This window comes from Scyliorhinus canicula, chromosome 13 (assembly GCF_902713615.1).
Source record: "Scyliorhinus canicula chromosome 13, sScyCan1.1, whole genome shotgun sequence".
Lineage (NCBI taxonomy): Eukaryota > Metazoa > Chordata > Chondrichthyes > Carcharhiniformes > Scyliorhinidae > Scyliorhinus > Scyliorhinus canicula.
Window position 1 is genome coordinate 41,498,741 of NC_052158.1, and position 13,031 is coordinate 41,511,771.

The 13,031-nt window shown below is 44.6% G+C and overlaps 1 protein-coding gene across 6 annotated transcripts in view; it reads left to right on the plus strand.

Annotated features, from left to right (window-relative positions):
* LOC119976520 (bromodomain-containing protein 2-like) overlaps nt 1-11,995 on the plus strand; it is a 54,922-nt gene extending 42,927 nt beyond the window's left edge. For all 6 annotated transcript variants that reach the window (XM_038817071.1, XM_038817072.1, XM_038817066.1 and 3 more), the window contains one exon: nt 9,973-11,995. In XM_038817071.1, the coding sequence (XP_038672999.1) occupies nt 9,973-10,010 (38 nt within the window). In that variant the 3' untranslated portion in view covers nt 10,011-11,995. The remainder of the gene's footprint in view (nt 1-9,972) is intronic.
* Nucleotides 11,996-13,031: the final 1,036 nt, after the last annotated feature.

The window sequence follows — 13,031 nt, forward strand, 5'->3', positions numbered from 1 at the left end:
GGGATCGTTGTCATCGATATGCGGATTGACATATTTGTTACTGATTATTGTTTCTTGTTGGTGGGTGTAAATTTGAAAGAAATTGCGAAAGAGGAGAATAAAGAAATATTTAAAAAAAGATCTCACGAAGGGAGAATGCTTTTCCGGGTCTCAGTTAAACAGGATCTCAGTTACTTTTTATGGAGAAAGTTCAGATACGTCACTCACAACTAAATCTTTACCTCTATCGTTGTGGGTCCTAGCCATTTGAGGCTTCCTAAATGAGTGTCTAGGAGTTTAGACTTTGAGAGTGAGTCTACACAGTATAATTTTAATCAAAGTATTTTTATTATGAAAAATGCTCCCGATAGATACATACAGAATTGCAGAGTTAAAATATAAATTGATTAACAGTCTTTAGTTATCTGTTAATAATATAAAATCATTAACAGTCCTATGTTATCTGCCAACACACTAACTTCTCTCAATAGTATGAGATATCTGAAACATGGAAAATCCTAAAATATCTCCTGTCAATTTCTTAATACATTTCTAAGAAGTTATCAAAAGCATACTTACAACAACTGAGGTTTTGTCTGACGAGACAAGCTTTTAAGAACAGAACTGACTCTCACCCCGAAGGGGGATCAGAAGAAATGTGTTGTAACTTTCTGCTAAAATGTCTCCTCTTTATATACATGAAAATTCCTTTATCAGTCAAGGGCGGCATCTGTTATCCTGTCACTTATTGTTGGTTAATTACCTATAGCCAAATGGCTAATTAGATGTATTATCATTAATACATCTTTTAATGGTTGTAGGGTCTAAAAATGTCAGGTGTCCTAAGATATAGGACCTGAAGAAGGAGCCGTGCTCCGAAAGCTCGTGTTTGTAACAAACCTGTTGGACTTTAACCTGGTGTTGTAAGACTTCTTACTGTGCTCACCCCAGTCCAACGCCGGCATCTCCACATCTAAGATATATTGGCAAGGGAGGGCCCGCATAGAGGTCTCAATTTTTTCAGTGTTGTCACGTTCTTTAGATACCAAAACAGACACTTTTGTGAGGGTGTTATTCTAAGTGTCAAGAGGTATAGTTAGGGAAAGAGTTGTGTATCTATTTATCTGGAAAATTCCCTGTCCTTATGTTTTGACTATCTATAGGTGTAGGGAGTTATTTTCAAAGAATTTATGGTTTGTCAAAAGAACAGCCTTTCTTTGTTTGTATTAATGAGTCTTTGGAACCAGCTCGAGTTTCTCACATCAGGTGGTAACCTCTACCTGACCTTTAGCTGAAGTGGTTTTATTCCACATTGAATTAAAATGCTGTTTGTATTAATGCCTTATTTTAAACCGAATTGTGCGGTGAACGTGATATCCATCACAGTGCTGGCGAGATTGAGGGAAGGAAGGACATGTCATTTTGTGGGATGGTGGTGTACCATAATCCTGCCACATTCCGGCTTCTGCCAGAATTATGGGGGAAGGCGTTTGGTCCAACCGCATGCCAATTTTGGTTGTAATGTGACTACTTACGGTCCTCACCCAATGTCAATGATATTAACCCGGTGGTATGGAAGTGTGTTGGGTGGAAGGCCTGCCTCGGCATTGTGTTCAAGAATGAAAAAGAAAAATCAAACATGAAACATCCCTTTGGCTGTCACTTTTCACCTCCTCTCCACCCTTTTAAGCTTCATTCACCCTTTTAAGCTTCATTTGTACAGGGCATGTGCATGATCACATCTGGAATACTGTTGTACATTATTGGTCCCCTTATTTAAGGAATGATGTAAATGCATTAGAAACAGTTCAGAACAGGTTTGCTAGACTAATACCAGGAACGGGCGGGTTGTCTTAATAGGAAAGGTTGAAGAGGTTAGATTTGTATCCACAATATAATAGAATAATCTTTACAAGTAGGCTTCTATTAACACTGCAATGAAGTGACTGTGAAAAAGCTCCTAGTTGCCACATTCCGGCATCTATTCGGGTACACGGAGAATTCAGTATGCCAAAACTACCTCAGTGTGCCTTTTGGAACTTGTGGGAGAAATCGGAGCACCCGGAGGAAACCCACGCACACACTGAGTACGTGCAGACTCCACACGGACAGTGATCCAAGCCGGGAATCGAACCTGGGACCCTGGCGCTGTGAAGCAACAGTGCTAACCACTGTGCCACCTTGCTGCCCATAGAGTTTAGAAATGTAAGAGGAGACTTCATCAAAAACTTTAAGATACTGAGGGGTATTGACAGGGTGGATGTGGAGAGGATGTTTCCCCTTGTGGGAGAACCTAGCACTAGGGGTCACTGTTTAAAAATAAAGGGGGTGAATTCTCCATTGGCAGGATTCTCTGTTCCATCCCATCGGCTATGCACCGGGATTCCCGGCGACATGGAGTGGCTACAATGGAAAATCCCACTGGGCGGCTGCTGGAATGGAGAATCCTGCTGCTAGCGATGGCTCGCTGCCGAGAAATACTCTCTTTTGGAGGCGAAGAATTCACCCCAAGGAGTTACTCATTTAAGATGAGAGATAAAGAGAAACATTTCCTCTGAGGGTTTGGAACTTTCTTCCTCAAAAGGCAGTGGAGGCAAAATCTTTGAATATTTTAAAAGACAGCGAGCTAGATTGATTCTTGATAAAATGAAATGAAGTGAAAATCGCTTATTGTCACAAGTAGACTTCAAATGAAGTTACTGTGAAAAGCCCCTAGTCGCCACATTCTGGCACCTGTTCGGGGAGGCTGGTACGGGAACAAGGTTGAGGTTTGCAATCCGATCATATGATCTTAGTGAATGGTGGAGCAGGCACTAGGGGCTGAGTGGCCTAATCCTGCTCCTAATTCATATGTTTGTATGTACCTGTGTCCAATCCATGGCTCCCACCCACTTCTGTGGCTCAACATGCTCCCATGCCAATCATCTCGTGACCCTTTATAGCCCTAATGTCAATTTAGTGCCAACTCATGTTCCCACCCACTACCCTTGGCATTACCCACCCCTCCATGCCAACTGACCTAGCATCCGCTACAGTTGAGCAGAGTTTATTTTAACCTCTGCATGGTTCCTCAGTGTCGAGTGCAGACTTGGCCATATTGTGCAGAAAGTGCTTCCCCCTGGCATTGCAGCACAAATAAACACAGCTTTCTGATAAATTTATGTCCAACCAAACAGGACCAATGTAGGTCTTGCAGCTGAGAATCTGGAATAGACATGGAGGAGAGAGAGAGCAAGAGAGACTGGAAACCATTAACACAAACTGTTAGTTTAGTACAAATAAACAGATATCTCCTAAACTCCCAAAATCTCTGCTTAAAAGAAATCTTCGGTCTCACTGCAATTCTGGCTCACATAAAACAAACCCAAGGCTCATCGAGAGAAATAGCGAGCAAGCTTGCAAGTCGCCTCGAAACAGCTGACGGGAGGAGATCTGAATTTCCGATTGGTTTATTAACACGTGTCAAATACAGAGTGATACTAGCAACACGGGAGTGAAATAGAAACTGAAGCGCAGACACAGTGGCATTGGGTAAAGACCGATTACATTCAGCAGAAACAAAAGGATTAGAATGGAAGCTAAAAGTTACACAGCTGTGCTGGTGCTCGTTTTAATTAATGGACCTTGCGCTGAGAAATACCTTAAGACAGTAAAATTTAATAGTTTATACATGTAATAGTTAATACAAACTCAGTATGGTGTTATTACAGGGAGTGTTAATTGGATATTGACTGATTGTTTAATTGCATCCAGGTGCTGGCCAGAGATCGAGAACTGTAACCAAGGGTAGATTGGAGAGGTTGGGTCTGTTCTTTGGAGATAAGAAGGCTGAGAGGAGACTTGATAGGTGATATACCTTCAGGGGCAGAGAGAGCGAGTGAACATTAGGCTTTATTAATCATTAACTTGCCTAGCCAGAGTCGGTTGTACAGATGAATGCCGCCTACAGGCGGCCGGGTTATATATGGACCCGGTGAGGGTGGAGCCAGAGGCGGAGCCCACCGGGATACAGTACAGTACCTGGAAGCAGCTCGTATCACCACTTCCAGGTCATAGGTTACAGTATCACACATGCATTAGGTGAATACATTCACCACAATAGGTATTCAAGACCGGAGGGGTATGGACAGGGTAAAGAGCGAGAAACTTTCCCCACTCGAGAACATCAAAATAGCAGACAAAAGGAGTAGAAGTGATGTGAGGGAGGAAAATGTTTTCACCAGAGGGTGGTTGGAGTCTTGAACAAACTTCCTGAGGGTGCTGGAGGTTTGATCGAGGTACTCCAAAGGGAATTGGAGTTCTATCTGAAAATAACAAATGTGCAAGGTTACAGGGATAAGGCAGGGAGCGGGACCGGGTAGAACGTTCTTTCAGGGAGCCAATGCAGACTCGATGGGCCAAGCAGCCTACCACTGCACAACAAAGATTCCGTCAATATCAACTGGCGATTTACTAGTATTTATATTCGGAGCTGGTAACAGGTGTATGCCTGCAATCTATAGTTCTGTAAATAAATTGTTTTATATGTAGGAGCAGATTGAATGTGGCTGTCTATTGCATTTGGGCACACATTATGTAATGTGTGTCTCTGTAAATAAAGGTTTGTAAGTGTATAAAAATCATGCTCGTTCAGGTCCATTGTACCCTGAAGGTGGCAACGCAGGTGGATAGAGTGGTCAAGAAGGCATACAGCATGCTTGCCTTCATTGGACGGGGTATTGAGTACAAGAGTCGGCAGGTCATGTTACAGTTGTATAGGACTTTGGTTAGGCCACATTTGGAATACTGCGTGTAGTTCTGGTCGCCACATTACCAGGAGGATGTGGATGCTTTAGAGAGGGTGCAGAGGAGGTTCACCAGGATGTTGCCTGGTATGGAGGGTGCTAGCTATGAAGAAAGGTTGAGTAGATTAGGATTGTTTTCGTTGGAAAGACGGAGGTTGAGGGGGGACGTGATTGAGGTTACAAAATTGAGAGGTATGGACAGGGTGGATAGCAACAAGCTTTTTCCAAGAGTGGGGGTGTCAATTACAAGGGGGTCACGATTTCAAGGTGAGAGTGGGAAAGTTTAAGGGAGATGTGCGTGGAAAGCTTTTTACGCAGAGGGTGGTGGGTGCCTGGAACGCTTTGCCAGCGGAGGTGGTAGAGGCGGGCATGATAGCATCATTTAAGATGCATCTAGACAGATATATGAACAGACAGGGAACAGAGGGAAGTAGATCCTTGGAAAATAGGAGACAGGTTTAGATAAAGGATCTGGATCGGGGCAGGCTGGGAGGGCCGATGTGCCTGTTCCTGTGCTGTAATTTTCTTTGTTTTTCCATTCTATCCCTCACCACCAGCTGGCTATCTGAATTACAATCTGCACATTGTGTGTATATTGTATTGCAACAAGTACAACTTGCATTTACATAGGAAAATGTCCCAAGGCATTTCACTTGGGAATTTTGTTTTCATTTACGGGATGTAGGCATCGCTGGTTAGGCCAGCATTTATTGCCCACCACTGGTTGCCCTTCAAAAGACTTCTTGAACCACTGTAGTCCTTCTTGTGTAGGTACACCCACAGTGCTGTTAGGGAGCGAGTTTCAGGATGTTGCCCCAGCAACAATGAAGGAACGGCGATATATTTCCAACTCAGGCTGGTGAGTGACTTGGAGGATAACCTCCAGGGGCTGGTTTAGCTCACCAGGCTAAATCGCTGGCTTTTAAAGCAGGCCAGCAGCACGGTTCGATTCCCGTACCAGCCTCCCCGGACAGGCGCTGGAATGTGGCGACTAGGGGCTTTTCACAGTAACTTCATTGAAGCCTACTCGTGACAATAAGCGATTTTCATTTCAGTTGGTGGGGTTCCCTTCTCCTCTTGTCCTTCTAGATTGTAGTGGTCGTGGGTTGGGAAGGTGATGTCTGAGGAACCTTGGTGAGTTACTGCAGTGCATCTTGTTGATGGTACACACGACTGCCACTGTTTATCGGTGGTGGAAGGTTTAAATGTTTGTGGAAGGGGGAGCAATCAAGCAACTGCTTTGTCCTGGTTGGCGTTGAACGTCACTCATCCAGGTAAGTGGAGAACATTCCATTACACTCCTGACTTGTGCCTTGTAGATGGTGGACAGGCTTTGGGAGTCAGGAGGTGAGTTACTCGCCGTAGGATTCCTAGCCTCTGACCTGTCCTGGTAACCACAGTATTAATGTGGTTAGTCCAGTTCAGTTTCTGATCAATGGTAATCCCCAGGATGTGGGGAATCAGCGATGATCATGCCATTAATGTCAAGGGGCAATGGTTAGATCCTGTCTTGTAGACAAAACCCGAAAGAGCCCAAGCATGGAGGAGGCTTGGTCAAATAACTAATTTAAAATAAGTTTCTTTAAGGGGGAGAGTGAGGTGGAAAGTTCAGGAACGGAATTGAGAGTTTAGAATCTAGACAGCTGAATGGTGGATGCGAGAGGTCAGAGCACTCGGGGTTATAAAACTGGAAGAGGTTACAGAGACCTGGAAAGGTGAGGACGCAAACAAATTTGAACATTGAGAATTTTAAATTTGAGGCCAGATGGGGAATCAATGCAGATCAATGAGCAGTGGTGAACAGGGTGTGGTATGAGGAGGGATATGGGAGCAGAGTTTTACATAAGACAAGACAAGGCCCATTTTGAGTCTGCTGCACCATTCAATGAGATCATGGCTAATATGATAATCCTTAACTCCAACTCAACATTCCTGCCTAATCCTCTTGACCCTTGATTCCCCACTGAATAAATATCTGTGCATCTCAGCTTTGAACATACTGAATGACCACTACAACTCTCTGCGGTAAAGAATTCCAGAAATTCACTACCCTCAGGGAGAAGAAATTCCTCCTCATATCTCTGGGCACAATTCTCCCAAAAGGGAACAAAGGCCACTAGCAAGCACGTTTGGATGTATGTATCCAGGTGCATGCAGTGCCGAGAAACACATGTCTATTCAACGTGACTCGTGTTGAATAAGGGACCTGAATGTGGAACGCATGGCCAAGGCTGTATACAGCCCCATCTTGAACGGTGGGGAGCTCTGCTCGCCGGACCTCTCCAGTGTACCGAGAGACCGATCTGCAAAGCCCCCAAAACAATCCCAACCTCTTTTCTCTTCCCCCCCCCCCCCCCCATGTGGCACTGCCAGGGTGCCCAGGTGTTACCAGCAGTGGCAGAGCACCAGCCTGCCCATAGGGCGTACAGCTGGGCGCCTCCGATCCCCTGGGCGATGCCCACAAGTGTCATTCCACCTGGTGCCATTTTGTGGGGACCAGTGCTGAATGACACTCACCCGAGGTCTCCGAGGCATAGGGGTTGAATCCCAAAGCCTTAGGTACCTCGTGAATCTGCACATTCGCTCGAATATGTAATTTTGCCAAAAATGATCCCGCCCATGCATTGGATCTTGAGGTGTGGTGAGCCGGGTAGGTCAGGGAGCGGGGTCTCCTGGCAACGACCACGCTGTACCGCTGCGAGCTGCTTTTCCGGCGCAGGGTGGCTGTTGGATCGTGCCCTCGGTCTTAAATGAATGACCCTTTACTCAGATTATTCTGCCCTCTTGTCCTAGAGTCTCCCACAAGGGGAAACAACATAGAACTGTACAGCACAGTACAGGCCCTTCAGCCCACGATGTTGTGCCCAACTAGTCTGAAACTAAGATCAAATCAACCTACTCCCAATCATTCTAGTGCACTCCATATGCCTATCCAATAACCGCTTGAAAGTTCCCAAAGTGTCCATCTCCACTGCCATAGCTGGGAGTGCGTTCCACGCCCCAACCACTCTGAGTAAAGAACCTACCTCTGACATCCCTCCTATATCTTCCACCATGAACCTTATAGTTATGCCCCTTTTTTAACAGCTACATCCACCCGAGGAAAAAGTCACTGAATGTCCACTCTATCCCTCTTGGAGCTTGTGTTTGGTTTTGTTCATTTTTGGCTTTAGATCAAGTTATTGTCGCCACCATTCCATTTGCTTTTGGGTGTGGTTATATTCAACTGTGGTGGTGTTTTGGGGTGGGGAAGGTTAGATTTTAGTGTTAGTTTGCTGATGGTGTCTGCTGGTCTCCCTTGAGTCATCTGACTTGGCTCGGTGACCATCCTGGGTGGATCATTTTGCTTTATCTTAGTTGTGTCCCTTGTCTTAATATCTCTCTTTGGGACTCGCTGACTCTGGTTTGAGAGGTGATGGGAGACCTGTAAGTTGTCTGGTTACCTGGAATGTTAGGGCTTTGAACGGCCCTTGAAACCGGTCCAGCAAGGTTCATCTCTGATAGTCTTTTTGCAGGAAAAATATTTACATATTAAATATCAAACAAGGCTACGCAATAATCTCAGCATCTACCCTGTCAAGTCTCCTGAGAATCCTATACGTCTCAATAAGGTCACCTCTCATTCTTCTAAACTCCAATGACTACATGCCCAATCTACACAACCTCTCCTGATAAGAAAATCTCCCCATACCCAGAAACAATTTTGTGAACCTTCTCTGGACTGCCTCCAATATCAGTATATCTTTCCTTAGATAAGGGGACCAAGACTGTTCACTATTCCAGGTGTGGTCTAACTAGTCTAGGCCTTGCCTAGTTTTAGAAGACACTGGGACAATGTGCAAACTCCACACGGCCAGTGACCCTGGGCCAGGATTGTACCCGGGTCCTCGGCGCTGTGTGGCAGCAGTGCTAACCACTGCACCACCGTGCCGCCCCCAGTCGAGGCAAAAGCTAATGGGACAACGAAGGCACGATTCAGCAACAGATAACCTGAAGCAAGAGATTTTACAGAGGTCAAAGTAGGCAATCTCAGTGAGGGAGAGCGAATGGGGTTGGAATCTCGCCTCTGGGTCACTAAGGTTATAAGCAGTCTGGTTCAGGTTCAGTGAGTAGCCAGTGAGGGAAATAAAGAATGGGTTCTGAAGAAGAGTGATATGGACTCAAAATGTTAACTCTTTCTCTTTCCACACCTGCTTTGTTTATCCAGCATTTTGGATTGGATTGGATTGTTTATTGTCACGTGTACCGAGGTACAATGAAAAGTATTTTTCTGCGAGCAGCTCAACAGATCATTCAGTACATGGGAAGAAAGGGAATTAAACAAAATTCAAGAAAATACATAATAGGGCAACACAAGATATACAATGTAATGACATAAGTATTGGCATCGGATGAAGCATACAGGGTGTAGTGTTAATGAGGTCAGTCAATAAGAGGGTCATTTAGGAGTCCGGTGACAGCAGGGAAGATGCTGTTTTTGAGTCTGTGCGTGCGTGTTCTCAGACTTCTGTATCTCCTGCCCGATAGAAGTTGTTGGAAAAGTGAGTAATAATTGGCTAGAGAATGGAGTTTGTAGCAAAGACCAAAGACAAGGGGGTGAATTCTCCGCTGGCGAGATTCTCTGTTCTGTCGGCAGCGCACCCTAGCCCATGGGTTTCTTGGCTGCGTGGGGTGCCTACAATGGAAAATCCCATTGGCCAGTGATGGGAACGGAGAATCCCACTGCCAGCGATGGTGCACTGCCGAGAAACACTGGGCTGGGGATGTGGAGAATTCACCCCAATGGCTCTTATCTTCTGAATATTTTACTCATTCAGCGCTGGATGTTGGACAAACTGTGACAAATGAGAGACAGTGAGGGGTCGAGAGATGTGATGATGAGTTGTTTCCATGTGTTTTCTATTCTTACTAGCAGAATGATTAACCTCACTTCCTCATATCACACTCTTAACTCGCACTTCCTCACTTTTATCTCTCATTTGCCACTTTGTTGCCCAGGCACTTTTAATCTGCCTACATCTCTTTGCAGCATCTTTTCCTCCTCACAGCTTGCTTTTATTGTCAATAAATCTAGAGATATTATTGTCTATTTGTTCAAATAATTAGATTGTAAAAGCTGAGGCCTCAGCATTGAACCCTGTGGCACTTCACTAGTCACAGCAGCCTGTCAACTTGATAGACAGATTAAGCCTACTCTTTGCCTCCTCAGGTTACAAAGGATCTGGAAACCCTTGCCAAAGGAGATGAACACCCAATGAGCCTACACTTCCCCTTACAACGCTGGAAACATGAGTGCCCTACAATGACCAACCGTGTTGATGTCAAGAAAAATTTCCATCATGATCTGGACCACCTGCGATTTAACCGGAGAGACAAATGTTCCTTATGGTCTATTTCCATGTCAGAGTTGGACATGACCATATCACATGGAGTTGGAAAGGAAACTCAAATGGAACTCTGCTCTCATTGTGGGCCGAGGATGATCTTACCATAGACGATACCACGTTCCACCCAAAAAGGAAAATACAAAACTTGGCAACACCCACATTCTCAGCCCTGGCATCTCCTTGACTGCAGTACTCACCAGACAGTACGAAAAAGGTTGACTTCAAGATGGCAAGAATGACATACAATGAGCTGTCTGCTGGAAAAACCGCAGCTTGGTGTGGATGAGGCATTTTGAGGATCTAGCCAGGACTCCACGGCCAGACACGGCCAAAGTTGAATGTCAAACAGCTCAAGAACCCTCTATTGCCTTGAACCTTGCTACACCACTTGAACCTCTCCACAATTTGATCTTCCTCCCCCAGGTGATGTGGAAGATGAATGACTGGTAACAATAATGAGCTAACAGAAATTAACTAATCACTAATAAGGCAGCTGGAATGGAAAGGCGGTGGCAGAGTTTCGCCGAAACACATCTCGGCAGATTCTGTGCATCAAGCCAAGATATTTCCCGAAGGGGAAAAAAAGCTTGACTCTTTTCCCCCTTGCATTGAAGAGGTGAGCAAGGCATTCACATCAAACAAACCAGGCAAAGCCCCGACCCAGATAGCACCCCAGCAGAGATTTGGAAGTGTAAAAGAGATTGTTAATAAACTTACAACTTTCTTCATGAATTTCAGGTATCAGAAAAATCTTCTACAGGACCTCAAGGATACCAACTGAGTCAGCATCTGGAAACTGAAAGGATGAAAAAAACAGGATAAGGTAACTACCGAGGAAAAAGTATTTTCTCAATCACAGGGGATCCTATTAAACTGACTACTGGACAGTCTCGAAGGTTATGTCCTCCCAGAATCCGTGTAGTTTTAGGGCCATCTGTGGGACAACTGATATGGTGTTTGCTTCATAACAGCAAGAAAGAAAATCCAGACAGCAACATCAAGATGTATACACTGATAACAGTCCTAACTACAGCTTTTGACAGAGTTAACCCGATCGATGGCTCTTGCTTTCCAAACTAGGATGACCAAGTAAGTTTGTCAAAATCCTATGCCTACTGCATCAATAGACATGTTTGCACCTCTGATGAGATATGAAATAGGAGCAGAAGTAGGCTCAATTCCTTTGTGGTAACCAACAGCAGAAAACAAAGATGTGCTGTGTCTCTCCAATCATCAATCTTTTCTTTGCTGCAATGTTTAAGGAGACCACTGGAGACATTCAGCTTGGATCAATAGGCCATGTCTCCCACACAGATGTCTGCAGAATCCGCAAGCAGATCTTCTGATGGAACTGTTGGCGCAAACAACATTAACAGCGGTCAGTACAAATGATGTAAGGACACTCTAACAAACGTCTGCAATGTAGACCACCTCTCTTAGGAAAATGCCGCAGCTGACCAGCCCATGTGGGGGAAAGTGCTGCAGTTTGGTTCAACGTACTTCAATAAACCTCTATGCCAAACCCAGAACATCCAATGTGACCGGGGGAAGACCAGAGATGGTGCAACTGCAGAAGTCCCTCCAAGCACCAACAACAAACGTGAAGTGCTAGTTCTTTGGATGTCCATGCCAATCTTCAATCATGAGGATCTGGCACAGAAAGGGTTAACATGGGACTGAATACCGTACCTCCCATACTATGATGTACAGATACGCATGTGGAGGTCAGTACTGTACTGGACGGAAACCGATGTAGAAGAAAGCATAAGGCAGCTCCTTGCTTAGACTTTATATTGTATATTTGTATATATTTACTCTTAATTAATAAATACTTTGTGTTGAAGAATCCAGTGTCTTAATGAGACTACCCAACGAACCACAACATCTTAACAACCTCCACCATAACCGAGCACTATCATTCTTTCGTCATGCAATCTCCCCAGCCTTCCAAGCGATTACAGATCCTCCCTCTGTTCTTTCCTGTTTGTCCCCCACCCCCATTACCCTTTCTAGTACTTTCTTAAAATCTGTTACATATTGATCTTTTTCCTCTCAGTTCTGAGGAGGGGACACAGATGCTGCCAAACTGAATATTTCCTGCATTTTCTGTTTTTGTTTCTGATTTCTCGGATCTGCAATATTTTATCATTGTTAGCAACCAACGTTGTTTCTTCAACATTTGTCCAGAACACTGTATCCAGTGAGATACAATCAATTCTCTTGTGTCTCAACACAAACTCCGATAATAACGTCGGCACCAACTCCAGGCTGCATGTTAATCGGAACCCTCAGCTAATCTCATTGGCTGGAAAGAGAGTGCAAACCTTTCTCCCTCACTGTTTCAAATGGGAGATGTTTTTTTGAAAAATGCTTTAAATATTCCAAGTTATCCAACCTAAACATACAAATCGCTGCCTGTCTCTTGTCATCTTAATTAACCCTTTGTCAATAGAATCCGAATGACAAATTAACATCAAAAGTTCAACATTCAATCCATGACGGGTATTATAATAATAATAATCTTTATTGTCATAAGCAGGCTTACATTAACACTGCAATGAAGTTACTGTGAAACGCCCTTAGTCGCCACATTCCGGCGCCTGTTCGGGTACAAATCCATAAAACTTTACAGTGCATTGGGAAGTAGACAATTCTTCCTGCACGCCTCACAAATGAGATTTTCTGAGTGGGTAGAGATTTGCGGCGCAATTTAACAGAAAAGTTTCTACGGGTGTAATTTTTTTGTTGGCTTTGGTGAGATTACCCCCCCCCCTCCCGGGCTCTGTCGGCGAGTTCCCCACTGCCACACATTGGACAGGATTTACCGGCCAACACGCCGTCTGTGTTTCGGCAGTGGAGGTGGGATTTTCTAGTCCTGCTG